This window comes from Chelonoidis abingdonii, chromosome 18 (genome assembly GCF_003597395.2).
Source record: "Chelonoidis abingdonii isolate Lonesome George chromosome 18, CheloAbing_2.0, whole genome shotgun sequence".
Taxonomy (NCBI): domain Eukaryota; kingdom Metazoa; phylum Chordata; order Testudines; family Testudinidae; genus Chelonoidis; species Chelonoidis abingdonii.
In genome coordinates this window covers 13,421,094-13,449,050 of record NC_133786.1, presented here as the reverse complement: position 1 = coordinate 13,449,050, position 27,957 = coordinate 13,421,094, and the positions used below count along the sequence as shown (strand labels likewise).

The 27,957-nt window shown below is 50.8% G+C and overlaps 1 protein-coding gene across 2 annotated transcripts in view; it reads right to left on the bottom strand.

The window, feature by feature from the left end:
* Window positions 1-7,590: 7,590 nt before the first annotated feature.
* The window catches only part of NECTIN1 (nectin cell adhesion molecule 1), a 152,718-nt gene continuing 132,351 nt past the window's right edge, over window positions 7,591-27,957 (bottom strand). Inside the window, exons 9-11 of one of the 2 annotated variants that reach the window (XR_004373717.2) lie at window positions 22,124-22,307; window positions 17,399-17,443; window positions 7,660-7,679 (exon numbers count right to left, since the gene is read on the bottom strand). Coding sequence is in view for 1 of the 2 variants with exons in the window: in XM_032780425.2 (XP_032636316.1) it covers window positions 22,167-22,307 (141 nt within the window). In the remaining variant the exon portion in view is untranslated. Of the gene's footprint in view, window positions 7,680-17,398; window positions 17,444-22,123; window positions 22,308-27,957 lie in introns of both variants that reach the window. The other variant, XM_032780425.2, reaches the window with a different exon arrangement.

Sequence of the window (27,957 nt, the reverse complement as noted above, 5' to 3'; positions counted from 1 at the left end):
CGATGTCCTGCTAGCCACTGGGCTGAGGCTCTAGCAACTAGTCTCATGCAATCCCACAAACACCCACGTGATGGAAACCTAGGGTGGATTCACACCAGTGGCCTAGAAGTGAGAGGCTCTTTTTTACCATCCCCACCTCAAGCCTTTTGCTGCCTCCATCCCCGGGTGAATTGTTTCAAAGGACCAAGGTCTTTTTATTTATTTATTTAAAAGAGAAGCTCTATCTCTGGACAATGTAGCTTTCCCATTAAAATAGGCCCTGGAGATTTTTCATTTGCTGAGCTAGCGACTTGTGCTAAGAATTCCCTCACTGCGTGTTGGTCAGACCCTTTTGGTAGTGTACATTCTAACAGTGTGCTAATTCCACGGTCAGCTGGGCAGGACTCCAAAGCAAATAAACCTGCAAGGGCTTTCAGTGTTCTAGTTCGGGCATTGTAACATAGGGACAGATGCTTAGACCCTTCCTAGAGATGAAGGGCTACTCTACTGAGCCATCCGGCTGTCAGGATCTTCAATCCTTGCCTGCAGATGCAGGGTAATTGCTCCTAAGTTGCAACCCGATATAACACAAATTTGGATATAACGCAGTAAAGCAGTGCTCCAGGGGGAGGGGCGAGGCTGTGCACTCCGGTGGATCAAAGCAAGTTCAATATAATGCAGTTTCACCTATAACGCAGTAAGATTTTTTGGCTCCCGAGCACAGCATTATATTGAGGTAGAGGTGTATTTCTTGTTAACACCAACCAGATGGTTGAGAGAGGTTGGATATCTCACTCATAGGAAGAGGGAACTCGGGTTTCACCTGGAGGAGATCCTGCTGAGAAATCCTAGCTGTAGCCAAGCCTGTAGCCAAAGCTTAGGCTGAAGTATGTTTGGTTGCTGTTGTTACTGTAACTAATTTACATTACACTAGTGCCCAGGGGCCCCCAGTTAAAGATCAGACCTCTGTTGTGCCAGCTAGCTGGGGAAGTCCTATGGCCTGTGTCATGCGGGGGGGTCAGACTAGATGATTGCAATGGTCCCTTCCGGCCTTGGAATTTGTGAATCTGGGAGACACTACACAAGCAAGCAAAACCTGAGCACCCCTTGTACCCTGGCACTCACAATCTAGGGATATGGTGGGAGGATGAAGAGAAGGTGGTGGAGGAAGTGGGATATCATGCACAAAGTTGCAATCTCAGGTGTCCTTTGAATGAGTGATAAAGCCAGTCCCCAGGCAGGGGGAAGTTTACGCATGCTGGACGGAGTCCAGACTCTGATCAGAGCAGGGCTGACAGTCTGCTGCTCACAGGCATAGTACACCTTTACATACTCCCAGAAAGACAAAGAACTCCATGCAGAAGAGCAGAGCATGAAGTCCCTGTCTGGTCACAGCCACCCACCCTGCAGCTATGAAGAAAGGGTTTGGCTGAACGGCCATTCAACTTGCTCTGCATTTCCACTCCTGGATTCCTATGTTATAAGGTCCGAAAAGACCAGTGTGGTCATCTGCTTCATCCTCCTGCATGACCTCAGCCATAGGACTTCCCTGAGTTCGTTCCTGTTTATACTAGAGCAGAGCTGTTACTCTGCTTTGCCCGAAGCACATTGCACGCCACCCTAACTCATACTGCATCCCAAGGAGAGGGAACAAAGGGGATGAGACTTGGCTACATGCCCTGGAAAGGAATCAGACAAGCTGTGGTGTTGCAAGTTTGCAAAGGGACCGGTTACTGGCATGAGTTATTGTAATGTCCCTGAAGGCTGGCCATCAGACAAAGTTAACCTAACTATGGGCAATGGGCCCGACACATTCAAAAGCTCATTTCATTCCATCCATAGGGTTACTGTAACCAGATATTGAACTTCAAAGGAAAATATCCAGAACCATGTCTTCCCCCCACCTCTGTCCTCCTTCCATAGGATTCTTTCTTGCTTGCTTTCTTTTTAATGGGGAATTCTGCTATGCTGCCAGTTCCCCATGCAAATTAGGCAATTGCTAGTTTCATATTAATCAGGGAAAGTCCCCCACCAGCTGGTGCATGTCATGTGCTCATGGCAGTGCCAGGGGACGTTTGGAGAGGTTGCGTCCCTGGTAAGGGAATGGATCCTGGAAGTCAGTGCTTTTCAGCTCCCTCTGTCATGATGCATGTAATGAAACAGTCGCAAATATAGAGCAGTCTCCCCTCTCTCCGCCTTATGGACAGGGGCACCAGCCTTCTCCCAGTGTTCTCCATGCAGAATGCCAGAACCGGACAGCAGCTGTTGTGAAGCAGGTGTGCTGCATTCATCATCCCAAATAGCCCTGCTTTGGGGAACAAATCCGCACACCCACTCACCCACCCAGTGCACCTATTTTGTCCCTGGTGCAGGCGAGACAAGTCCTCCTCCCCCAGAGACTCCCAAAAAAGCCTGGGCTACAATGTGGTGAACCTGGTGGACCTTTCAGTTAGCCCATTGGTGAGCAGGCTCGAGCTCAAAGGAAGGCAAGGAGACTTTGAGGGAGGCTCCCACAAAGAAAGAGACACAGGTAATACATATGGGATAGAGGTGGCACCTTCTCACCACACCCTTCTCCCAGAAGGGACTTGAACATAACAGTTCCCAGTCCTGGACAGAGACCTGTGTGGGTGTGTGAAAAATAAAGGGGGTGGGGTAGCTCCCTTTAATGGACACCCAGTCAGCCAGTTAGCTGTAAAATCCCTCTTGGTAGCTGTTCTCTGTTTGCTTTACCTGTAAAGGGTTAAAAAAGGTGCCGCAGGTAAAGAAAAGGGGCACCTGACTAAAAGAGCCAATGGGAAGGCTAGAACTTTTTAAAAATGGGAAGAAAGTTTTCCCTTTGTGTTTGTGGTTGCTCTCTCTGGGCTGAAGAGATGGGGCAGCAGGAATGCTGTGTAATGTAAGTAAATTAGGAATGTTTAGGATGATGCGGTTAGGTTTATTTCTGTTTATTTTTTAAGACTTGTGGACTAGTCTGTGCTAACCCCAGATGCTTTTGTTTGCTTGTAACTTTTAAGCTGAACCCCCAAGAAACTAGTTTCGGTGCTTAATTTTTGGAATTGCTCTTTTAAAATCTAGAAAAAGCCTAAATTCCAGGTGTATTTTCATTCTTTTTGTTTTTAATAGAATTTTTAAAGAACAGGATTTGGATTGCTGTGTCCTAAGAGGTTCGTGCCTATGCTGTTTGATTAGCTGGTAGCAACAGCTAATTTTCTTGTTTTCTTTCTCAGCTCTTCCCCTGAAGTTGGGGGTGAAAGAGCTTGAGGGTACCCCACAGGGAGGAATTCCCAAGTGCTCCTTTCTGGGTCCAAGGGGGGTTTTGCATTTGGGTAGTGGCAGCATTTACCAAGCCAAGGTCAGAGAAAATCTGTAACCTTGGGAGTTTAATACAAGCCTGGAGTGACCAGGATTAATGGGGCCCCCATCTTCTGCACTCTAGGGGTGTGTGTGTGTGTGTGTGTGTGTGTGTGTCTAGGTGGGGAAGGGCTAAAGTGTAAAGCTTTAGTTGTGCAGTAAACGAGGTGAAGTCAGAGGGCCAAGACCAAGCGCCTAACACCAGTTTCACAATAAAGAGACCAGGGAAGCTGCTTTAACTTGCACATCACTTTTATTTAAGCTCTGTGATCAGTCTTGTCCTTCAGAACAGCTCCATCAACGATCAGCCATCACTGCAGCATTTCACCCCCACTGGACAGGAGACAGGGCTTCTAGTCTTGCATGAGGGAAGACACGGAAATAAAACATCCAAATCATCCACCCACCCACCTGCCTGCTGCTGGGACACGGGGGCTGCTGCCTCCCTCACTGTATATTCACATTCAGACACCTTTCCTGTTCAATCCAAGCAACCACCCTTTACCTCCCCCACTAAGAACAGCACTGTTGCAGGAGCAGATCCTTTGTCTAAGCAGCTTATGCCAAGGTGTGGGCTTATCCTAGCTGGATAGAGACACCCCTGTCTGACATTGCTGAGGCTGGATCGCTACCTCCGGAAGGTCAAGACTTGAGCACGGAGGGAAAAGTAGTGTGATCCCTTTGCTATGGGGTTGGGGAAGCTAGAAGATCTATGGGACAATTGATTTGACCCCATGAATACAGAGGAGCGAAATGAGGGCCTGGATCAGAACCATCCCTGGATTTGGCTTTGTAGAACCAAAACCCGATCAACTCAACCTCCCTCTCCCTCTCCCGAAAGGTTTTACCCATCTCCATGTGGGGGCCGTGAAGGAATCTGATGATACCATCAGACCTTCTGCTGCAGCACAGACAGAAGATCCTTCTTTGTTTAGTGTGTCAAGAATAGGGGAGAAGGTAGAAAAGTCAGAGAGAGATCAAATGTTCCTAAGTTTAAAACATGCACTGGATAAATTAGGCAGCTGGTTTCAGAGGCTGAATTTCTGTCTCACTCTTTCTCTCTTGGGAGGATAGAAATCCTTTTGCTTTGCTGAAAAGCAAAGATCTCAGTGTCTCTTCTATGTGGATAGCTCAAGTTCAAATTTGTCCAAGGCAACTGGACGTCTTTTGCACTGCTATGCGACATTGTGGTCTGCCTACATGTCATCCCCTCACCCATCGTAGTACCGACCTCCCTCAAAGACTGCAGAAGAGATGTCTAGCTACAGAGATGTCCTCTGCCCTCTCTCCCCTCCCACATACAGTCCTTTCATTTGACATGATCCTTATGCACCTCAAGAGCTGATCATGTTGTTTTTCTTCTGCCTCTCAAACATGTGCCCAGATCTGGGGTGAATGTGGAAACAGGCTTCCAATCAGACCCACTTTAATTCCTGCTAGCCTGGAGACATCCCCTTTCTTTTAGGAGGAGAGCTGGAGGGAATGGCCCTTGCCCATGTGTTCTCGTGGCTCAGCAGTGCGAGGTTGCATCTCTCTCCAGGATGCAAAGACCGCAGGGATTTTCCACCACCACATCTCCTTCTCTAAAGGGTGGGCTAAAGGCAGATTGGTAGAGGAGGCTAAAGTACATTCCCATTGCCAGGGTGGCAGGGAACTGGACAGTGACGGCAGTAGGTCTAGTTCAGAGCAAACCCAGCTCCATGGCTGCCAAACATTACTCCATGGCACGTTAAGAGGAAAGAGCAAGAGAGAGAGAGGTCTACCATTTGAGTAGAGGCAGGTGGCACTTGAACTCATTCGTGAAAGGTCGTGAATTGGCCAGTTCTCTGGGCAGAGGAGGCCAATCAAGGAAGCATGAACCCTACCAGTACCAAAGGATCCAACCCAGCAAAGATGAAAGGGAAGGGATTTCAAAGGCCCCATGTCTGTGATTAGGGGCCCATTGGCCCTTCCATGAGCTAGGTGCTCCCATGGGCTGCCCCACTTACTCCACGTGCCAGCTAGGGGGGGCTGCACACTTTGGGATGGCCGTAGACCAGGAAGAGCTGGTGCCCCCTTCCCTGAATCCTAGAGGCTGCCAACCTGGTCAGCACAAAGCAACAGAGCCATTCAGTCCGACAGAACCCAGCCCAACCCCAACTGGCTCATCCATTTTCTCCTGCAGGAGGGAATGATGTCATCGCTGCAGGCGGCCGTTCTGTTTCCCCAAAACAGCATGTGGCCACTGCGCACAAGGAAAGGGTGGAGCCAGGTTTTGTGGGGCAGTCCCAGGAGGCGTGGGCAGATCCTGCTTCCCTCATGGCACGTTATTTCCTAGTGGAAGCCGTCTCTCTCTCTCTCTCTTTATATCTACATATTTTAGCCTGTAGGAAATATATGAGGTAGTGCAGACACAGCCGTGCTTCTGTGTGAGTCAGGGAGTTGGGGGACAAGCAGGATGAGCTCAGAGAGAAACCTCTGGAGTGGGAGCAAAGAAAGTACATAGAGCGACCTTCGCCTTTAGAACCAAATATACAAAAATAAAAGTGACCCAGTCTATTTGCAAAGGCAGGAGCTGGGCTGACAGCATCTGATGTGTTATTCCCCCCATGGGGACTCTTGAATACTGTGGTGGTTTCCTTTGCATTTGTGCAAGGAGCATTGGATACTGGTTTGGTGTTGGAGAACCAGGCGGGTAGCTGGGGGTGCCTGGCTCACATGTCCTTGTGGATCAGCAGTGCGAGGTTGTGTATGTCTCCAGGATGCAAAAGATCCACCCCCAAATTAAGAAAAATAAGAGTCTGTTAACTGACGACACGTCCCCTTGTGCATAACTGTCCATTCTTTGTCTCTCCCGTGCTGTACCTGGGTGGAAAAGGTTAGAAATAACCCTGAAGCCAACTATTGTCCAAGACTTTTTTTCCTCTTGTTCCTCTTCTTCTTTTCTTTTTTTCTAATACAAGTGAACAAGAAGGTGACGTGGAGATGAATTCTGCTATCTAAAACACGTGGTGGTTGCAGGAACTTACACACACACGCACACACTCCAAATATCAAAAAATTCACAGTTCAAAACTAAGACGATTTAAAAAAAGTTAAAAGGCCAGATTCTCTGTTGGCTTTTATCCTTCATTAAGAGCAAGAAGATTACCTGAAATTCTGATTTGTTTTCTATATTCTGCCTGAGTTAACTTTAAAATTCCAATCAACAGGTGCACAGACGGATCTGCGGTGAGCTTTAGACTTTTGGAAAAGAAAATGATGGTGTGTATATCTACATATTTTTCCTGATTAGAGATTTTTTTTTTTTTTGGTTTCAGGTTATATGATAGAAAGTTCTAGGAAGATGTTCCGGTATCCATTGTCTTTCCTGTGCCCAAATTTGGTTCCCACACCCTCTGGGTTTGGAAGAGTCGATACAAGAAGTTGGGCGTGGGGAAAAAAAAACAAAACCTCTTCTGCTCTGGAGCTGGTTCTAAGCCTCTTTCATTGCAAATGTCACATCATTACCTTTGGTTCAGAAATCTTAACTGTTTGGCTCTTTGAACAGGGCTCCTGGTCCCAAACGGTATTTTCAAACAAGAGAGTTGCAGACAGACCTGGGCCTTGGCTGGGAAGTTTCAAAGTAGTACAGAGATAATTTTGTTTGGATATAAAGTAGAATTGGGAATTTTAGACATGGTGTGACAAGGTTTGTGAAGGAATCCATTCCAGGAGCCTCTTGTGTAAATGATGTAAAAATTGACACTAGGGAACACAGACACTTGAGTGGGTCTGGGACATTCCATCCAACAGAAGGGAGTGGTGCACCCACCCAGCCACCCACTGACACATGCACGCATGCACATAGCCAGCTCACTACTGGAGGATGATGGGGCCAAAATTAGGGGGAAAAAAAAGATGCAAACAAGGGGAAAATGTCAGTGTATGACACAGATGAAGGTAGAGAGTTCCCTTGAGCACTAATGAGCAGGCGGATGCTTAACCTAATCATGTCGATTACAATTGCACCAAGATTTAAAAACAGGAAAACCTAAACAAAAATTCTCAATGGCTGGAGACAAATCAAAGGTCTTGGTTAATATGTGAAAGGTCAGGAGATGTGAAGAATTGGCTTCTTTGCTTTTGCTTGACTGTGTGCTGTTGTTTTAAACATACTGTTCCTTAGGACAGATGTGCGGTGCCCGGGAACCTGGTGGTGGGCAGCAAAAGGAGACATCAGCACGGTGAGAATACAGATCTTCTGGGAGGTATGATAAGGGGTTATAGACATGGGGTATTTTCTCCAGATATTGATCTTCAGGTGAGCAACAGCAGGTCAGGTGATCACTCGCATCCGGTATCTCTGAGTGACACTTTCCAAAGTTCTGGGAGAAGAAACAAAGTCAGTGAATAGAATCATGGAGCTCAACTGCAGTAACAGGCACTGCTCTCTGACTCCCTGTGAGATACCCTCAAATAATGAATAGTGGCAGGGAAAATAATGGAGCTCTGTCAGGTTTTTTGCAAAAAACAAACTATTCACATTTCATCCTGGGCCATTTTGGCACTGAGAAATTTCTGCCTCACCCCCTTAATATGCCCATTTTCCCCATGAAAATTTGCATACTTTGTTCCCAGTCTTGTAAATCCTTTCCCAAGGGCTTAATTTTACACAGGTGAGTTTCAATGGGATGATTCACATGTGTAATATTTACCTTAGGAAGGAAATGCATAAGAAGGGGCATGATAAAAGCATAGATAATAGAGATTGGTGTACAGAAGGGAGATGAGGAGCTTCTGTCCTTCCTGTCTCATGACACAAAACCCGGGGACGGTCAATGAAGTTAAAAGGTGGCAAAATTCAAAACGGATCAAAGGAAATCCTTGTTCATGCAGTGCATAATCAGACTGACACACCCTGCCACAGGACGTCATTGAGGTCTTGAGCTTAGCAACACTGAAAAAAGGAGTGTATATTTATACGGACAATAAGAATAGCCAGAATTAAAATAGTTAACGCTAACAAAATTTTTGGGACCAGTACTAGATCTCATGCATCAGAGCTTAAACCAATCTACTCCTATAAGGATTTAGGAGAAGACCTAGTGTGTGCGACAGATTGTCTCAGATCTACCTAATGCAGGATTCTTACACACCTTCCTCTGGTGCAACTGGTGCTAGTTACTGTCAGAGACTGGATACTGCACTAGATGGACCTGGAATCTAATCCAGCCTGGTTATGCCTATGTTCCTTTGTAAAGTATGGTTGCAGGATGGAGGGTGAAATGGTTTATTGTTCAAATAAACCTGCATATCCTTCTAACTCTATGCACTGGAGCAGTTCAATTGAAATCACCTGGACTACTCACGTGAGTAACACTGTGTATGTCAGGTTTGCAGGGTTGGGGCTACAGTGCTGAGAACTGAAATGTCCAATTTGGAAAAATATGATGGATTTGGCTCAGACACAAAACCATTTCCTTCAAGGTGGGAAAACAGGCCCAATCTTTCCTCCATAAAATGGTTCATTTCTTATGGGGTGGCGGGAGGGAGGAAGGGACAAGAATGCTGTGCTGCTCAGATATTTTGCAAAATCTGGTTCTTTTCTGCAAGCCCTGAAAAAAATGCAAACCCTTTGAATTCCAAGGTGCTTGGGTTTTTGTTGTGATTGCTTTGCCCAGTTGTTAATAACAAATGACAATCAAATGTCACTTGTTCTAGTACAAAATAGCCAAGATCTTTCTTTGCTGGGTTTTCTGAAAAACAAAAGGGATGATTGGAAAGAACATCCGCTAATGCTCAGCTCCCTCCCCTCTGCTCATCTGTGGCCTTGGCTACACTGGCACTTTACAGCGCTGCAACTTTCTTGCTCAGGGGTGTGAAAAAACACACCCCTGAGTGCTGCAAGATACAGCGCTGTAAAGCATCAGTGTAAACAGTGCCGCAGCGCTGGGAGCGCGGCTCCCAGAGCTGCAAACTACACCCGATGAGGAGGTGGTTTACGTGCAGCGCTGGGAGAGCAGCACTTTGAAGTTTCAAGTGTAGCCATAGCCTGTGTGTCTGGGACGGAACCAGCATGCTCAGTGCCCCAGGGAAAAGCAAAGTCTTCACATGTCCTCCCTTGGGGCTGGCAGTGGATTGGAATGATTCCTTCCTGCCCACACACTTGTCTATTGTTTTGAAACCCTGCAAGCTGATCTTGGTGAAGCATCTAGTGGGGACATCTCTCTGTATTCCAAGCACAATTACAACCACCTGAGTACGTCATAGGCAATTGCCTTCAGCTGCTTCCTGTTCTTTGGTCTCAGCACATTTAAAAGATCACTTTTAAATTAGGCCAAGACTGGCTTATCTGCTACATGTGGGGCTCAAGAGGCCCTGCTCCTGCTTTGGTTTTCCATCCAGAGGCTAGCTCCCTGGGGCTGGTGTTCTTCCTGGCTATCTCATTTGCTGAAAGGAACTCAAGGGAGCGAGTGGGCCAGTTTTGATGTGTCACACACTAAAAACGAGGGCTCTTGCTCTCAGACACGGCCCTGCTTTTAAAAACAATACTGTCAAATCCTGCCCATCCAAATCTCTGTTGTTCCACACCCTCATGGGGGCAGGGGTTGTCTTGTGGGTCCACTGCTTAGTGAAATGGGGCTCTGCTCCTTGATTGGGGCCCCAGGTGCTACTACAACATAAATTAGACATACAGCCAAGCCTTTTACTTGTCTGAAGCCTCTTTTATCCAAATTCCTTGTTCCCCATTCTACTGAGGTTTGGACTACAACAGAGCAGCGGGGGGAGGGTCTCTGCATGGTTCTGATACTACAAAGCCTGATCAAATATTGAGCACCCGGGCCCATGTTCTTTTAAAGCTGTTGCAAAATGGATGCAGTTATCTGCAGCACCAGACAGTGAGCCATTCACTGGCCAGGCACACCTGTATCCAAGGAGCATGCACATCAACCCCCATTCATGCAAACTCTGGCTCATTCTCCTCCCTTTTCCCCAATCCCATCTCAGTTTAGGCAGGGGAAATCAGGACAAGGTAATGAGAGGGGAAGAGAGATCAATGCTGCCTACACTATTGGCAGGTTATTCCAATGGTTTCCCCCCCTTGTTTTATGCTGAGCTACTACAGGCAGGAGAGGGTCAAGGAAGCAACCCAGGCCAGCCTGCTAATTGTGATCATTTGGGTTTTCAAGCACCCTGAATTATCTTTTTGACAGTCCTTTGCCTGTCTGGTGAACCGGTAGGATCTATAACCCATGGTAGCCAGAACACAACACTCCCATGAAACAATGCAGCATCCTAGATGAAAGGAACATTCTCCTCTCCAGGAAGAAAACAGCCTGCAATCATTTTTTATGCATGGGCTTTGCTTTTGGCCTGGCTGAAATGCAACTTTGTCCTGGCCCCATCCCTTGCCAAGGTTGGAAATCCCCAGTATGGCTCCATTCAGTGCTAGAATTTGGGTCCTCAAGCGGAAAAGCCTGAAGGAACAGAAAGAGCCTCTCAGCCTTCTCTCTGCCAGTTCCCAGATAAATATTTCACCAGAATCCTTTAAAAAATAATATATATCCAGAAAACAAAATGTCACTAATGATTTATTGATGGTTCTACAAAGCTGAACTAATGTGTGAGGCAGCAAACCACCTGGAGAGCCGCATGTTCTCCAAGCAATTTCAGGGGCCAGGGAGTGGCATGAAAGGGGATGGGTGGCTTCTGGGAGTAACAGGTTGCAATTAAGGGATGGAAGATTATGCTGAACATCAGGAAAACCAGTGAGCCTGTGCAATGGTCTCCCCAGGAGAAGGGGAGGAACCCTGTTGCCTGAGACATTTAAAGCACCAGGGAATGATCCTGTGTTAAGTCAGGAGATGGATAGGATCATAATCAAGCCTTAGTTGCTACAAGTCCATTAAGGTTTGCCACACAAAGTCCCCCTGAGCCTCAGTGGGCCCCTGGCAGCCCCATGTGGTCTGGGTGTCAGCCACACAGCTGTTTTGGTGCCTTTTCTGTGGCTGTGTCAGTAAGGATTGAAAGACTGGAACCCAAGGCCCAGGGCCTACAGGACAGGACCAGTCACACCCAACCCAGGGCTCAGCATCTGTACCACAAGGGCCAACCAGCAGGTCTCTACATAAAAGGGGGTTGTTATCACACAGATCTCAAGCATTCACACAGCAGGGACTGAGAACAGCTACCAGGGGAGAACGAGTGCTGATCAGACAAGCAATTCTTCTGCTGCCATAGAACATGCTCCTATCTCAAGCTAGTTCCCTTGCCTACCTCTAACTTGTCAGGGCTCTAAACCCAGCCTATCCACCTTCTCCCATGTAAAGGAGGGAGAGGCTGTTCCTCCTTCCTCTTTATAGCCAGGGTCATTAATCAGTCCTTGCACTTGCTGCTGAGCACCCTTGAGCAGCCTCACCTAGAAGCCATTAGCTTCCATGCCTGCCAGCTGAGCCAATATGTTTGCAGAGGCAGAAATCCCAATCTGAGCAAGGATTTTAACCCCTTCCCAGCCAAGAAGTGGTCAGAGTTTGCCCACCTTACCAGAATGTAGATGTTTGTAGCAAGGGTGTTTGGACAGATGTGCAGTGGTGGGCACAACCCTGGCACTGTGGACAAGGAGGTCTATAATTTTAATCCCATCTGGAGTGTGGCACAGGCATTTGTGCCAGAGTAGGGTGCAAGGCTTGGTGCAAATGAGTATGTCAGAACTAGGCCTACAGAGGGATTCATTAGCATGCTGGGTGACAGGCATGGTGCAAAGGAGTGGCTTACCCTAGCACAGCACAGAGACATTAGAAACATGCTTCCTTAACTGGGTCTTATGGCCAGGTGATGGATGTTGCTGAGCTGGAGCTGCAGGAAGACACTGGAACACAACACAGCTGAGCATTGCATCAGGAGAAACACAGGGGATCTGATGGGGATATGCCCCAAAATGCTGATAATCTGGAGAAGGATCCCAAGGAACAATGAGGATCTGATTTAGGGACCCTGAACTGTGCTGAGAGGCCAATGCTGTGGCCTTAGTAATTGGCTAGTACAATGACAGAAAAGCTATTGTGATGTAGCCCAGAGCAGGGATTCTGAGACATACCCCAGGGCTAGGACCTAAATCAACCTCACAAGGCCCATAAAAACTGGAGGCTTCCCACTGCAGATTGAAATGTGCTGCCTATTGCCCACCACTACAAATACCAATCCTCAATTGCCAAGAGATGGCCAAGTTACAGGGCTTGATCCTTCACTGCCCAGCTCATTGGACCCAATTTGCCATTGCCCTGCAGCTTGCATTGCCATTTTATCCTGGTGTAAGACACTCCCAGACTGAGCCGTGCATTGCACATGGTGGCGTAGGCACTGAGGCAGCATTGTGTGCTGTCACACCAGTGCACTGTGCACAGGTGTAGATTCCCCAAGGCACAGGACAACAGAAGATCAGCCACCTTGTGGCAACCTTTCCACCTAAGCAAGGTGGGTGCAAGAACACTGCCATCCTGCCTTGGTAGCACTATGTGACCACAGCAAGGCAGACTAGATTTTGGAGTTTAGGGGGAAAAAAGCACTCCCTGGGCCCTCACACCTTTCTTAAACCTGTGAATTCAGAAGCCAAGCCTGCTCGTCACTTTGCTCACTTTCAAGTAGCAGGCAGGCAGGGGATTGCACACACTCTGTTTATTAACAGCTCTGACAGCCAGTGCTCTTTGAATCTCTCTCTTGCCCCTCTGTGTCTTTCCTGCAACCTTACTTACCTCCAACAAAGTTTGAAATGAAATTATGGCTAATTAAATTTAGCTGCTACATGATTTTTCCCCCACCTCTTGTGTCTGCTCTCTCTGCCTTCACCTCTGATACAATTCCATATAATGCTTATGTTAGCTGGGATATGTATTTTAAATCATTTTAAAGAAACTGGTTAAGTAGGGTGTCAAAAAGCCATCCATTTCAAACAGCCTGGTGGATTAGTATTAAACTGCCTTTGCTTGAATAACATGCTCTAATTCAATTTCTCAGTCACTCTAGTTCCAGCATCTCCCCCTGCCCCACTTCGGAGCTCTTCTTGCATGTGAAAAATCACTCCCTAAGCATAGTTATTAGCGCTGTGAATTGTTTTTCCCTTGTGACCTGGTAATCACCAATAAATCTGCTCATCCCTTGCCCGGAATGAATTCTAACCCAGGTGAAGGAGGGAATGGGAGGTGGAAAGATATTGGCCAAGATCTTGATGTTTGGTTAACTTCATTTCCATGAAAATCAGAAGCAGGAAAGACAGAATTACAGGTGGGGGATATCTGGAGAGGGTTCTGTGCCATCTGGCCTCACCCAAAAGATTATCACTGACTGCTTTGGAACACTCCCCTGTACTGGGATTTGAACGCAGAATCTTCTGTACTGCTAACTACCATTTAAGCTAATAGATTAGCTGCATTAGCCATAGGCTTCCATCCTCTATGGGGCCAGCCATAGCTAGAGGATGGGACAGATGCAATAATTATTCTTTGTTAGCATAGTAGTTGTTTCCCCTTTACAGGCAGCTACTCTGGAACATCGGAGGATGTTAGAAAAGAAGACTTGAACTTTAGTTAATCTCCTTACAAGCCACAAACAGGATTTGAACCCCAGGATGTCCTGACTACTGAAATTGGAACAGCAACTCTACTAAGCACTAGCAGGAGAAGGCTGTTACCCTTTAGGGGGACCAGCTATTAGCAAGGGATGCTATCTATATACACCATGTTGCATCCTTACCAATGGGAATTACTGAATGGTTGGGTGATAGCTATAGCACTGGGAAACAGATCTAAGACTCAAGCAGTTACCAAAGTACTGGTGTCTTGTATCAGTTTCCCCACTGTGTTTATAAACTTATTCCTCAGCACTTTTATAGCCCTTTTCATCTTCAAAGTGCTGCACAGACTTTAGCTAATTCTCACAGCGCTGCTGCTTGTTTGACACCTTATCTATCAGAGCTCCTTGATTGCTCACCACACTGCGTATAAGTGAATAATAGCTGCAAGGATCAGGGAGAGGGGCTGGAACCAATAGAACTGGGTTCTCATTAGCAATTGATTCTCTCCAGGCAGCAATTTTGGGCTCTTGGATCCAGACCCAGAGAGTGGATCTGAGGTTTATATTAGGAGGGGCCAAGTCCCTCAATGAGGAGCACACACAAATTATTCACGTAGGAAGCTCAGCACTGCAGGATTCCTTGCAGAGTTCTGCTGCTGGAGCGCTTCAGCATAGCCCCTAGGTACAGAGATGGGTGGGGTTCTCCCATCCACGTAGGTAATCCACCTCCCCAAGAGGTGGTAGCTAGGTGGATAGAATTCTTCCCTTCACTGAGCCCTGTCTACAAGGGGGGGTGTCAGCATAGCTCTGTCTCGGGGTGCACATGTGGATTTTTTACACCCCTGAGCAACAGAGCTAGGCCAATGTCAGTTTTCAGTGTAGACCAGCCCTAACTCTACCATAAGTATTCATCTGGCCCCATTGCTGCAGTATCTGACTGCCTCACGTGCCCTAATGGACTGGGCATCAGGGTAGGGCTATTAACCCTACTTGAAAGGTGGGGAACAAGGCCCAGATTTCAGTGGGAGTTAGGCAACTGATTACCTTCAAAAATTTGGGCCTCAGTCACTTGGCCAAGGTCACTGTCGCTGCTGAGAGGCTGGATTTCTGGTGTTCATCATTTCTGATTGTAAAAGGGAGGGGGACCCCAAAAGGATGCAGAGCACAGGTAATTCTGGGACAGAAATGAAAGGCCTGCACTGAATAGGGGCAGGGGTTTGTGTTTTGATGGTGCTGAAGTATCACGATCCATTTGGATGCCTCCAAAGAGCAGTAGTGGCTAGTGCAATGGGCAGGGACTCAGGAGACCAGGAGGATCTATTCCTAACTCCGCCACTGGCCTGCTGGGTGACCTTGGACAAGTTACTATGCCTCTCCATTCCTCAGTTTCCCCACCTGTAAAACAGATATATAGTAATTGGTAGAGCACTGTGACAGCTATGGATGAAAAGCACCATCAAAGGTAAGTATTACTAAAATGGAACTGGGAAACTGGCTTCTACTGTTCTTGGACGCAGCCTGGATTTGTGGATTCAAATCCAACCCCTTTTATCATGAAGGGGTTCACATTTAAGGTTCTGGTTCTGGCCCGTCTCTTGGCCTGCTGGTACTTGGACAGCAGGGCTGGGAGTCTGCTGATTTCATTTCCTCCTGACACATTGGGGTCTTGGAATCTGTCTCGTGATCTGAGCCATCCACACAACAGGGACGGGACAGGAAATTCTCTATGTGAAGGAGTTTTTTTTTTTTAAATAAAACCATAAAAAGTGAACCCCAGCGCACGCTGTGTCTGAGTGGGGAGATTTTGCTGCGGGAAGATTACACTTTCAAAGCACCACATGACCGGCTTTATTTTTCCTTCAGAGAAACCACGAGGCTTTCCAAATTTGGATTTGGTGGATTACTGTCCTTGTGCTGGCAAGAAAATCCCCCACCCCGGGAAGACAAGGCAAGACCTCCCAAGATGGATTAGAGAACGCTCCCCTTCTTTATATCTCTGAGAACAGCCTCCCGTTGCAGCACAAGAATCCTCTGGGAAAGGAAGGGGTAAAGGGTGGGTAAATCTCTGCTTTCAAACCTCTCACCTTATCCTGGGATCCCTGCTCAGCATAACTATAACATGCGAGGGCATGCAAGGGGTCAGGTTATGAGCTCGGGTGGGAGCAGAGGGGAAGGAGGGCAGGGGTCCACAGTAGAATCTCTCGCTTGTTTCCCCTCTGTCTGGCAGCCCCTCAGCAAGGGAAAATTGTGATTAGTCTGCAGCTGCCTTTCGAAAGCTGCAAAGGGTGGATAGTATCAGAGGGTGGAAATTCAGCTCTGCTCATTTCGCCAGGGATGGGTTTGGCCCCCCCTGGATTGCAGCATGGATCTTGCCTGCGCCTCCAATAGGGCTCTTGAGCCTGTAGGAAGAATAGGTTTGGATCAGGTGCTGTAGAAATGGCTGACAAAGGGCATGCTGGACTGAGATGCCATGTGCAGCACGGCATGCCACTGTGGGAGCTAGCAGCCAGCAGGGAGGAATACACGGAGGCCAGCCATCTGGCACGAAGACATGGGTCTGCCTTAAGGTGAGCTGAGGGGACCGAGACTCCCGTCCCCATGGGAGGCTGTGTCAAAATGTGAACCCCAGCCTGGTGAGGAGCACATCTGAGATGTGAAGCCTGGTGGGTTACAGGGATCCTGGTGAGCCCAAACGATGTGCAGTGTGCCAGTGACAGTGCAGAGTGTGTTGGAGGAAAGCAGGGTCTGGTGTGGTGCACCACAGAGGAAGGAACGCAGGACCCAATACGGGGCATGTGGGAGAGGGATACGGGGTGGGGCACCTTAAAGTGGGAGAGACAAGCAGTATTCCTGGGCCAGCCTAGAGCATATCACGCCCAGAACTCTGCCACTACCAAGAGCCCAGCAGGGAACGTGTCACAGTGAGGGAGGCTGGTTCTGATTAAAGGCATCTTCTCTGTTGCCTGTTGGTGCCAGCCCCTAAGAAATCCTGGGCAGTGGAACCCTCTGCATTTCAGCCTGGGTGGGTGCTGTATAACCTGCTGGGACCCAATCTATCCCTATAGCACCAGGGCAGGGCTGGATTCAAGAGACCTAATCCACCTTCCATCCCCGTAATGGTAGCTGAGGGGCCTGGGCTGGGACATGGAGCCTTCCGGCTGGCTGTCTAGAATCCAGCCTGGATTGGTAGGGAAGGATGTCTGGTGCCCTGCATGAGATGAGTTGGCTGGTCTCAGCCCAGAGGGTGGGTGGTCACAAACCCATCGCTCCAGTGGCACTAATCGGCCTCCTTCTCCATCTCAGCAAGTAGGCCGAGGTGAATTGTCCATGGAGTCGGAGCTCGACCCTGCCCCGAGGGGAGGGCTGGTTTGGCACGGTTTGTGTGGGGTGGCTGGCTGTGCCGTGACCCGTGATCTCCCTGTCTGTTGGATACAGGCACCCAGCATCTGTGGCTGATGACCCAGCACCGCCCACCTGTGCTAAACTGACAGCGGAACCAACAGGATTAAAAAAAAAAAAACACCCAGAAACTTACTGTCCACTCTCGCTCGTTACGTCTACGAAGACCTTGATCCTCATTCTGCGCGCAGGACACGGGCAAGACACCGCAAGAGAGAGAGGTTACCGTCCGCTCTGGGCAAGGCCAGCGGCAGACACTTACCTACTGGCTACTGTGGGGCTCTACAGGGCTCCTTCCAGCACAAGGAACCAAGGGGGTCTGTGGGAGGGTGGCAGGCAGACCACACCCATCCAAGTCACTCACACAGTCACTCCGGCCACTGCAGATACCCTCACCCCAGAGTGTTCCCTCCCCATGGGGACTCTCACTCCAAGTGCTCCTGTGCCTGGGATGCCCTTACCCCAGACTGACCTCTCCCTACAGGGACTCATGCCCCAGAAGCTCCTGTCTCTGGTGAGACCCAGACTGTCCTGTTGTGCAGTGACAGGAGCAGGGAACCAGCCTGGTGGCTGAGACATACCAGGGCTGGAATGGGTCCAAATCCTTGTAGCATTTTCCAGCAGACCTTGGTAAAGCTACTTCCCTTCCTTAACTGTCCTTCACCACCTTCTTCCCCTTCCCTGGGTGCATCCCCTTGCCTTCCCCCCTCCCCCACTCCTGCCCTCTCGTGCCTTCTCAGCCCCCCAGGCAGTCCCCACTACAATCCCAAAGCCTTAGCATGTCCCCTGCCCCACGGGGTGCGCTCTATCCACCAATACGAGGGGCCTGAGTTCAGTGCATTCCCTCGCTGCAGCAGGAGGAGGGGGGAAATTTAAAGCAGTGCCAGGCTGTCACTTTACTTCTTTCAGGCAGAACCTGCCTCACCTCCTGCACCCTTCAGTCGCTCGACCCAGCAGCCCACTCCCTTCCCTGTCTGCCTTGGGACTCAGAGACATGGGCCTTCTGCTTGGCGGCTGGGACTTTCCATCTCCTCCTGGGGCGTGAGCTTGCCCCCTTTGAGTGGTGCCACAGTAAAGGAAGGGGCAGGGGGAGGCGGCAGTTGCCTGAGACAGACATCTAGGAGGGGCACAGGGGTACCACAGCTCAGGAGAGAGCTGCCAACATCCTTCCCCTGACAAATGGTCCCTGAGCTGTTTGGCCAGGTTGAAAGGTTCCGTCGGCCAAGTCTGACTGCCAAGGGGTGCCCACCGCAGAGCAGGGCTATCCCTTCCTTGCAGGGCTATGACGACAGGGCCACACTGGCTGCTCTAGGGACCGAGTCAGGAGAATGGGAGATGGACGCACCTCCCTGGGGCTCGCTGTAGCCCATGCACAGAGGACGGTTGTGAGGGGATCCCCTGACCCCACACAGCAGGGCGGGAGGGGGCTGGCAAGTGGAGGCTGCCCAAGAAGGGGGATGTTACCTGAGGCACAGCTAGACCACGCTCTAAGCCAGGCTCCCATCCTGCTGAAGGTAGCAGGAGGTGGAGAGTCACGACTGAGCCTCGGGCCCAGGGAGCCGAGGTTGGGCAGCTGTAGGCGGGGGTGTAAGTTCACTCCATTCCCAAGACCACTGGTGGGACATGGACATTCGCTTTGGCCAGTCACAGCCACTCCCTCCCCCTGTGATAAAGGGTCCTGATAATGAGGGCTGCAGTTCTTAGCGGTTCTCCTCCCCAAAGCCCTGTGCAGCTAGCTTCCCCACCCCTCTGTGCCAGCTGCCCAGCCTGCTCCATTTCTGTGCCATCACAGCCACAGCCCCTCTGTCCCTTCCAGTGACCTGCCCTCGCTGGCCTACCAGCTGCCTTAGGAGGACCCTATGGATACCTTGTTACCTTCCCTAGCTGCTCTACCCCTTGATACTGGCTGTCCTGGTTGCTTTGCCTTTGACGCCAAGTATGCCAGACTGTCTCAATCCTCCCTGCCAGCAACTCCCCATCTCTTCCCCATCACTCAGTGGCATTTGCATATTGAAGGGTTATCTGTGCCATACACAGCCCTGAATGAGCCACATGGATAATAGCTCATTATTATATGGCTCTCATTAGCTAATTTATCAGCTGCCTCCCAGCTCTTCCTATGGATCTGGTCATTACACGGTGAAGCTGGCTGTGCCCACACCACCCACTAACCCCACTGCTCCAGGCTGAAGTGTGAGATGACTTTTTGGGGTGGGGTTGGAAGCAGAAGTGGAGGGCGGGGTTCAGGTTCTGAGGCCCCTGGCCAGCTGGGCTCAGTCCTCCAGCAGGTGGGAGGAGGAAAGGAAGGGGTCGTGCCCCCTATTTCTCTTGATCTGTTTGTCCCAGCCATGGACTTGGTGGTCTCCAGATTTCTCTGCTGTCTGGAAAGATGGAGTGATCCACCATGGATGGGGATAAAGGTGAAGGGGACCTGAGAGATCCTGGGGACTCATCCGCTCCCACTGCCTGCCTCAAATTGTCATCATCAGCTGGAGACGACCGGGACCATTTCCTGAACTAAGCTAGATGTAATGGGACCTAGATCCAAACAACCCTGCTTTGGGATTCTGCAAATCCAAACTGTGTCTGGCCAAGTTCTGCCCCTCTGCTCACAATGAGAGGCAGGGCAGAGCAGGGACGTGAGATCTGGACATTGAGGGTGTCTGACTCCTGATCCAAACTTCCTGTCTCAGGCTCCTCTGTCTAATGGCTGAACTGGAACGCTGGACCTTCCTGGGCCTTAGTGATCTTTGGATGGTGCTCCAATTCCAGATCACAGCTCAGCATCTAGCCCCACTGTCTGCTGCCCTACAGAGGGTTGAGCCTTCCAAGCAAAGGAAAAGCATTCCTTAGGCAATCCAGTTGGCTGAGGGTCCATTGGAGCTGGGCCTTTCTAATGGAAACCAGGACATCTTCTGCATGCCCAGAAATTCTCCATGCCTCGTTCTGCAGAGAAACCCCTAAAGCACAGCCATAAAGAGCTCTGCCGCCGAGAAGTTGGATGAATTAACTCTGAAGTCAAATTTAAGCCCCAGTGTAATTCCATTGCATTGGCATAGCTGCACCCAGGATGACCCTGGCCCTACGTATCGCTCTCTGCAACTCCTCCAGCCCATGTCCTAGCTTCAAACATCCATGCAGCCACTAGAACCCTTTCAATGGGGGCCTGGGAAACTCTTTTATTTGATTGGTAGCGGGAAGTTCCTACGGTATCACAGGAGTTTGGAGATGGCCCTGAGCCACCTAAATTAGGCTCCATCTTTTAAATCCCCCAAAAGTGTGGGGGGTGTTTGGAGCTGGGGTTTTTGGGTGAGGATGCCCACAATCTCTAGAGGGCACCCTCTTCTCTGGGCCCAGACATGGTCCCTGGCATCAAAGACTGCAGCTGAGGGGAGTGTGTGACACAGATGAAGCAGGGAAAAAGGTAATTAAAGAGCAGAGACGCAGCTTGTGAACTATTGACAAAAGACTGGATGGGAGAATGACACAGTGTCTCGCCCAAGCTGGTTAAAGAAGAGCAGAGACCTGTTCTATTACAGGATAAACCACTCCTTGTGAGCCAGGGGCAGGGGTTATTGATAATATAAAACACACACACCTAGGCAAGGTGCAGAAAGAGACTAGAGATGGTGGACTGGCTGCAGGGAGGGCATCTCCACACACACACACACACACACTCTCTCTCTCTCTCTCCCTCCCCCCCACACTCTTACAGACCAACTTTCTCCCACACACAAACATGGGAGCGATTGGCAGTGGGCGAGCAGCAGTGTCCATGATGATTGGATTTTTTCACCCCCTGGCTGCGGGAGGCCATGGGTGGAGAGGGGAGGGCAGGCCATTAAAAAAAAACAACACTCTTCCTCTTCCAACCCTCTGCCTGGGGGCATTTCCACTTGGCAAATGTCCCCGGCTGAGTGTCAGCAGGAGCATCTTGCTGGCAGGACACATGCCCTCTCCTCCCATGCCCCGCAGAGCTGAGCATTGTCACAGAGTGGGGCTGGCTTCCTGGCCATGCAGAGCAGGTGGCCATCATCTGCCTGACCCAGCTGCCTCCACTGCTGAGAAAGAGCCAGGCCCTGGCTTCTCAGATGAGTGCCCCTTGGCAAGAGCACTTTCCTCTCCTAGCCAAGCTACCTGCCCTGACCCATTCTCTCTTTTTCATCTAGCTCACTAGTCCAGCATTTCTAGGGCACTAATCCTTCCAGTCCCCAAGCCTCTCTCCCCCCCTGCTTCTCACATCTCATTTTCTCCAGTAGTTTCTCATTCACTCTTGCTCGTTCCTTCCTCTCTCCCTCTGCACTGCGTAACTACAGTTCCTCTGACCCACCTTGCCTTGTATCGCACGTTCCTCTGCACAGACCCAGGGAGCTGCCCACAAGCATGGGGGAAGCTCTTGAAAAACTTCTATCAACAGGTCCCGGGGCATTCGGCCTCCTCTTCTGCACATCTTCGCTTGGGGCTACCCAGGCGATTCCAACCAGAAACCCAAACCAAGATCCCCACCCCACTCCTCACTTCAAACTATGTTAGCTTGACAGGAGAAAACCAACCAGAAGCAAACATTATCCAACCTGCCCTGCCCCCAACCTCTCCACACGGCATAAAGCGAAAGGACGGGTGCATCATGCTGCTGCAAGCCGCATGCAGGAGAGGCGAGGCTACAGTGTTCTTGCTTTCGGTTCTCTCTGGCTGGGCCCCGCGAGGACCAGAGGGAGCATGCAGCACCATGGACACACGGGTGCAGGGTGGGGGGAGGTGAGTATGCCACAGAAACCATTCCACAAGGGAGGGAAGTGACAGGAGGTGGGGGGAGCACAGATTTCACCAGGAGCACAGAAAGGAGAGTGCGTTTGTGTACCTTGAGGCCAGAATCTTAGGGGAAAGGCCTAGAGTGGCATGCGCTAGCGTAAGTTAGGCTGGATGGTTGCATACTCGACTAGGTCTCCGCCAGCTTGGATGGAGCTCCGGGGGCTGGGTGATGAGGCCAGAGCGGATGTGTCCAGCTCTGCATAGTGGACATCATAGTCCTTGGTGCCCGAATTCTGGAGATGAGAGAGCAGTGAGGTGTGAAAACACAGAGGGAATGGTGGGGATAAGTGAAAAACGGGAGGGAGGAGAGAGAGAGAGCATGAGAGAGTGCAAAGAGGGGGTGAGGATGGTGGTGTCATGGGAACGGGGGCGGGGAAGTCATGCCAAGAGGTATGAGAAATGGCAAAAGAGACAGAGGTGTTAATAGAAAGGGGGAATGGTGACAGGGAAGAGAAGACAAGAACAGTGAAAGGGGGAGAAAAGATAAGAAAGGGGAAAAATGAGTAATCATTATAACTAAAATCCCCGAACAAAGCCAGGATCCAAATGGCATTTATCCCCATTCATTAGCCAATTTGGGCACTGAACTTGTCTGAACGGACATGCCCCCCCAGCGTCTCCTCCACCCTGGCTGAATGAGGGATGCTTCCCCACTTCCATTAGCTACTCCCTCGTATGGCAAAGCTCCCCTTGACTTCAATGGGGCCAGACTTTCTCCCCTTGGGAGGGTGAACTGGATTCAATCCCCATGGAATGGCAGTGCTACCCAGTTTCGTACCCCCTCCAGCAGCCAGCACTCTCACTGCAGAGGGCCTGCGGGGGGTGACGGGGGGAATGTAACCCAGAATCAGGGGGCAATGCTTGTATTTTAGGCCCCAGGAGAACAGATGCGGGTGTGGGTGGGTAGGAATGTTGGTCAGATCCCTTGTGATATCCACAGGGCTTTATATCCCTCGAGCACTTTTGAGACCCTCTAGTTGAGTTATCCAGCACCAGTGGGATATCGCAATGGAGCTCTCAAAGCCATAGCTTGGTGACCAAAGGGCAAGAAAGCACCCTTCCCCTACGAAGGACACTGGGGTTGGATGGGGGTCCGTCCTTGCCCCTATTCCTCCTCCTTGCTAGAGCTCTAGCTAGATTGTTAGGTCTTGGGGCAGGGAACACCTCTGTGATGTGTCTGTGAAGCACCCAGCCCATCTGCAGGTGCTCAGCAATAAGGAATCTTGCATGGACAGCATGATACATACCTGGCCTCCTCTGCAGGCTTCCCTCTGGGGACCTCCAAGTGCCTCAACAAACAGTCACGAGCGAACCTCCTGGGAGGTTTGTTTTACAGTGGGGAAACTGAGGCACAGAGCGGGGCTGTGACTTGCCCAAGTTCACACACAGAATCAGTGCCAGAGCTGGGAATAGAATGCAGCTCTCCTGACTCCCAGCTCTAAGGAGCACCACAAACACCCTCTACAGACAGCATTTCAGGGGCAGCCTCTGGTCCCACCCACACAAGGTGCCTGTGTTCACCGAACAAGAAGTGTGTTTGCTATGGTTCACTGGAGGGCAGGCGGGATGCTTCCAGACATGGAAGCCTATTCTTACTTCCTCTCCCTGAGCTATTGCATCCCGTGCAAATCAGGTAAAAGGTGTTTAATTTGAGAACGTTCCCTGCTCTGCTTCTGAACAGTTCTCAGCCATTTACCAGCTGTGGCAGGGCCATTTCTGGAGGTTTATGGCTCTGGGATGAGCCATTTTAAGTGCCTGTTGCTGCACAGGGTGATCGGTTGAGTTATCGTCTCCAGCTGTCTTGCCGTACCGTCTATCTTGCTATAACTCTGGGGGGCAGAACCCCTCCACCCAATGGGGTGTGGGAAATGAAAAGCAAACAATGGTGGTTCTTCCTGTATCAAATTCCCCAGGGGTGCCCAGACAGGCTGGACTTGGGAGGGGAACCAAGAGATATCAAGGTGCATTCTGTGCTGCACGCTGGGAGAGGGAGAGCTGACGGGCTAGCAACGGAAAACCCAGCATACAGCCAGGAGTTCACAAGTGTGTGCGGGTGTGTGTGGTGCATGTGTAAGCACATGCACAGTGTATGGAAGTACAGGGCTTGCGTGTCTGTAGGTGCACAGTGTCGTAGTGTATGTGTGTTTGTGACATGGAGGGTAACAGTGGAATCAAGCCCCTCCGTCTGACAGAGACCTGAGTGGTCTGTGTCTTCATTACATGCTGTAGACACGTGTGTAACTTGCTGTGTCAATGAAATCTCGCTGACCAGGACTGAGAGGGCATGTGGAGAGTGTGTGTATGGGCCATGGGGCTGGGAAAGAAGAGTTTACTGAACTTCTTCAGTTCAATTCTGAATAATGCTGGTCCAGATCCAAAACCCAGACCTGAATGACCATGATCTGACCCCGGCCTTTGCATCTCGGACCCTTTCTCTAGTCCTGGAAAGGTGTGAGTCAAGGCACGAGGGGCCCATTCTTCCATTGTCTGCATTACGGCTCCCTAGCCAGCACAGCCCCACACGAGGTGGGATCTGTGTCTTTGCAGAGGCTCTGCCACTCACTGGCTCACGCCTGCTCCCTGCTGCTTGTTTAGACCAAAAATATAGCAATAACGTGCCTTGTACACGAGATCTAATGCTGACACCCTGGTAATTCCCTGTCAACCAAACGAATGACACAGCTGCCTGGGCCAACGACCCCTTTCTCTCTACACCTGCACACATGGAACCACTCCTCTCACACGCACACTCACACCCGATGCCATCGGCTCACGTACACATCCCTATCCAACACAGCACCTATGCTCACACGTATGTACCCCTTTGCACACACAGTTCCATACATTAGAGAGGGGCCAGCGCTGCAAGCTTTGGAGGCAGATCTGGATGCTGAAATCTGCAGAGTGAGGGTGTATTTAGATTCAGGGATTTGGTGCCGGCTCCTCACCGTTATGTGCACAACATACTCCCTCCTGCACACAACACACACAATGGTACAGTGAAAACCAGACACAGCACCAGCCCGGCAGCTCTTCCAGACCCTGCACCTTTCTCTGCCCTGAGATCCCTGGAAGGGAAAACAGCTGAGCCCATGGGCCCTGGCTTAGCACAGAGCTCGGAGGGGGAACGTTTACCGGCCGTGCATACCCCCAACTTCTGAGCCCCGACCTTCACTGGGAGGGGCAGGAGGAGCTGGGCCATTTGGTACCTGTCTGTCCGCACAGGGCACTGCAGAGTTTGTGGGGGGGCCCATAGACTTGGCTACATCAGCCCCGCCTAGGCCTGAACTGAGCCCTAGAGACACCAGCCTCTCACTGCTGTGAATGCCACAAGTAACCTCCCCCAAAGGAAAAGTGGGGCAGGGGGAGAGACATTTCACCCACATGGCCGGGGGCAGCTGGGGCACTGCAGCTTTGGGGGGTAGGTGGAACAAGGAGGAAACCATGTGGAGTGAAGCTACAATGTCCTCCTCTTGGGGTGCAGGAAGGACAGACACTGCCACAGGGAAACACCCAGGTAATCAAGGAGCAGCCGAACCTGCCTGTCCCTCTGTGTGCCTGGCAGGTGTGTGAAGGTGGAGGTGTCTGTGCAGCCTGGGGAATCGGCAGGGATGAGATTGCTCCTCTTGCTGGAGTCAGGGAGGCAGAAGGAGCCCCGTGGAGAAGGAGGGGGCTGAGGTGAGCAGTGAGAAATGATCATGGTAATTTAGGGGCTCTGCAGCTGTTGTTGGCCACCGTGCTGGGCTCAGCTCTCAGGGCTGCTCTTGCTCTCTTCCCCTCTCTCCATCCTATTCTCTTTCCCCTTCTCTTGATCCTTCTCTTCCTTTTTTCACCCATTGTCTCTCGTCCGTCACCCTTCTCTGGGAGCTCTTTCTTCCCCCAGCCCTCCCCATCTTTCTAATCCCTCTCTGACTCTCTCTGTCTCCAACTCTGTGAAATCATCACCCTCAGGCAGCAGTTTTCATGCATACCTGCAATCAATGTACTTTATCCCAAATTATGAGACATCACACAATTCATTTAGCGCATAAAGAGCCCGCCCCAGCTAAACGCAGCGTGCCTGGCTCTCTAATCCCCTCCCGCCACCCATCTCCAAGCAGACAAAGCGCCAGCAGAACAGGAACATCCTGCATTTCTCCAGCACCTTCCCTTCCGAGGGGTCCCAAAGCCACTTACAAACTATCTATACACAGGAAATGCTTCAGTGTGCAGCCGCTTCTGGGGTGGAACACGCTGCAAATCAGAGTAGGGCAGGAAAAGCCCAAGTGAAACCACAGGGGAATTTAAGGGCCAGCTGTAATTCACCACCCCAGAACTGGCTAGGGCACTGACCTGACCAGTCGATGTGAAAAGGGATCTACCATAGCTTCCCCCCTGATCTCCAGCAGCATGGCTCCCCAGAGCAGCATGCCACAGCTGGTGCTTAGAGGTCTCCCATCCAAGTCCTGGCTTAGTCTGACCTTCCTTACCAGCTATCTCGCGCCCTCATCTAGCTTTAAATCAGCACTCCTCAGCCTTTTGCATGCCAAGGCCTCCTCTAGCCCGCCAGCCTCCTCCCATCACCCTGGGATGAACTCTGGCTCCTCCTCCCATTAAGCAATAGGTGAAGGGCAGAGGGATTGCTAACACCTGTTTGCAACCACCGCCCCCCAGCTCTGATGCCCCCATTGTCATGAGGGCTGCTCTCCTTCAGCACCCCTCCCCTTCGGATCTCTTTGCCGACATTAAATCTCCCGCCCCCGGTCTCCCAGCTGACGAGATCACACTGTGCAGCACAGAGCACTGTGCCCAGCTGAGCCTGAACAAGCTGCTGCTGCTGCTGCTTCCCTGTAGCCAAGCTCTCAGCCACACGCCCCTGGCCGCCCAGCAAACTGCTCCCACCAGCAGGGAGGGCTGCTGGCAGGATGGCTGTGGGAGCTAGCGGTGACCAGGCCACAGACCAGACCGTGGCTCTGCAAAGGGTTTGCGAAGGCTGGCAGAGCTTACAATAGGCTGGGTGCTGCAACATGGGCAGAAGGCCGTCGCTATGGCTTTATGGAGCGAATAACGATTCCCCCAGAGGGCCCTGTAGGAAGGAGGGGGGAAGAGCTGGGCTCTTCCCAGAGCAATGACTTGCAGCACAATGCACACTTGTCCCCACAACTGTACCGCAGCCAGCATGCGCTATCTCTGCGCCCCAGAGCCCTTGGCAGGTCCCAGCTGGCCTGGCAGGAAGCGTGCACACTCCTCCTGCTGACATTTCAGCAGCCTCCATAGCTCCTCTGCCTGCTCAAAGGGCATGGAGATTAGCAAGGACGGAATGGAGCCGACCGGGAGCAGCACCCCCGCCTGCCCCCAGGCAGCAAGCCAAAAGGGTGTTACCAACAGCGGGAAAATGGGCAGCCCAGGGCCCCAGAGGTGGGGATGATCTCTAGGGTGTGTTCAGAGAGCTAACTGGGGTACATGGCGGGGGGAAGGCAGGAACAAACCCAAGAGCTTGTGAACATTTTCTCTGTGTGTTTGGGGGGCGGGGAGGGGGGGGTCAAGGCCCTGGGCAGGGCAGTGAGAGACCCAGTTCCTGATCTGTCTGATTCCAAACAGAGATTTTCCTCAAAATTATTCCGACCGGCATTACCTATTGATAGTGCATAGCAAGCAGCCTGCGGGTGAGTCAGCATATGGCAGGGGAGGGGTCCTGTTTGCCTGGGAAGGGACTGGGAGGGATGGGGGATTGTGGTGCCTGAACAAAACCGGGTTCAGGACTGCATGAGCCCAGCTCTGGGTGGGCTGCTCAGGGCTGGCCTCAGGTATTGGTCATTGCAGGAGGCTGGTTCTCATGGGCCACTCAGCGTCACGCATGAGACCCCAGTATCTGGAGGCTGCTGGCTATTCACTGGGGGTCCT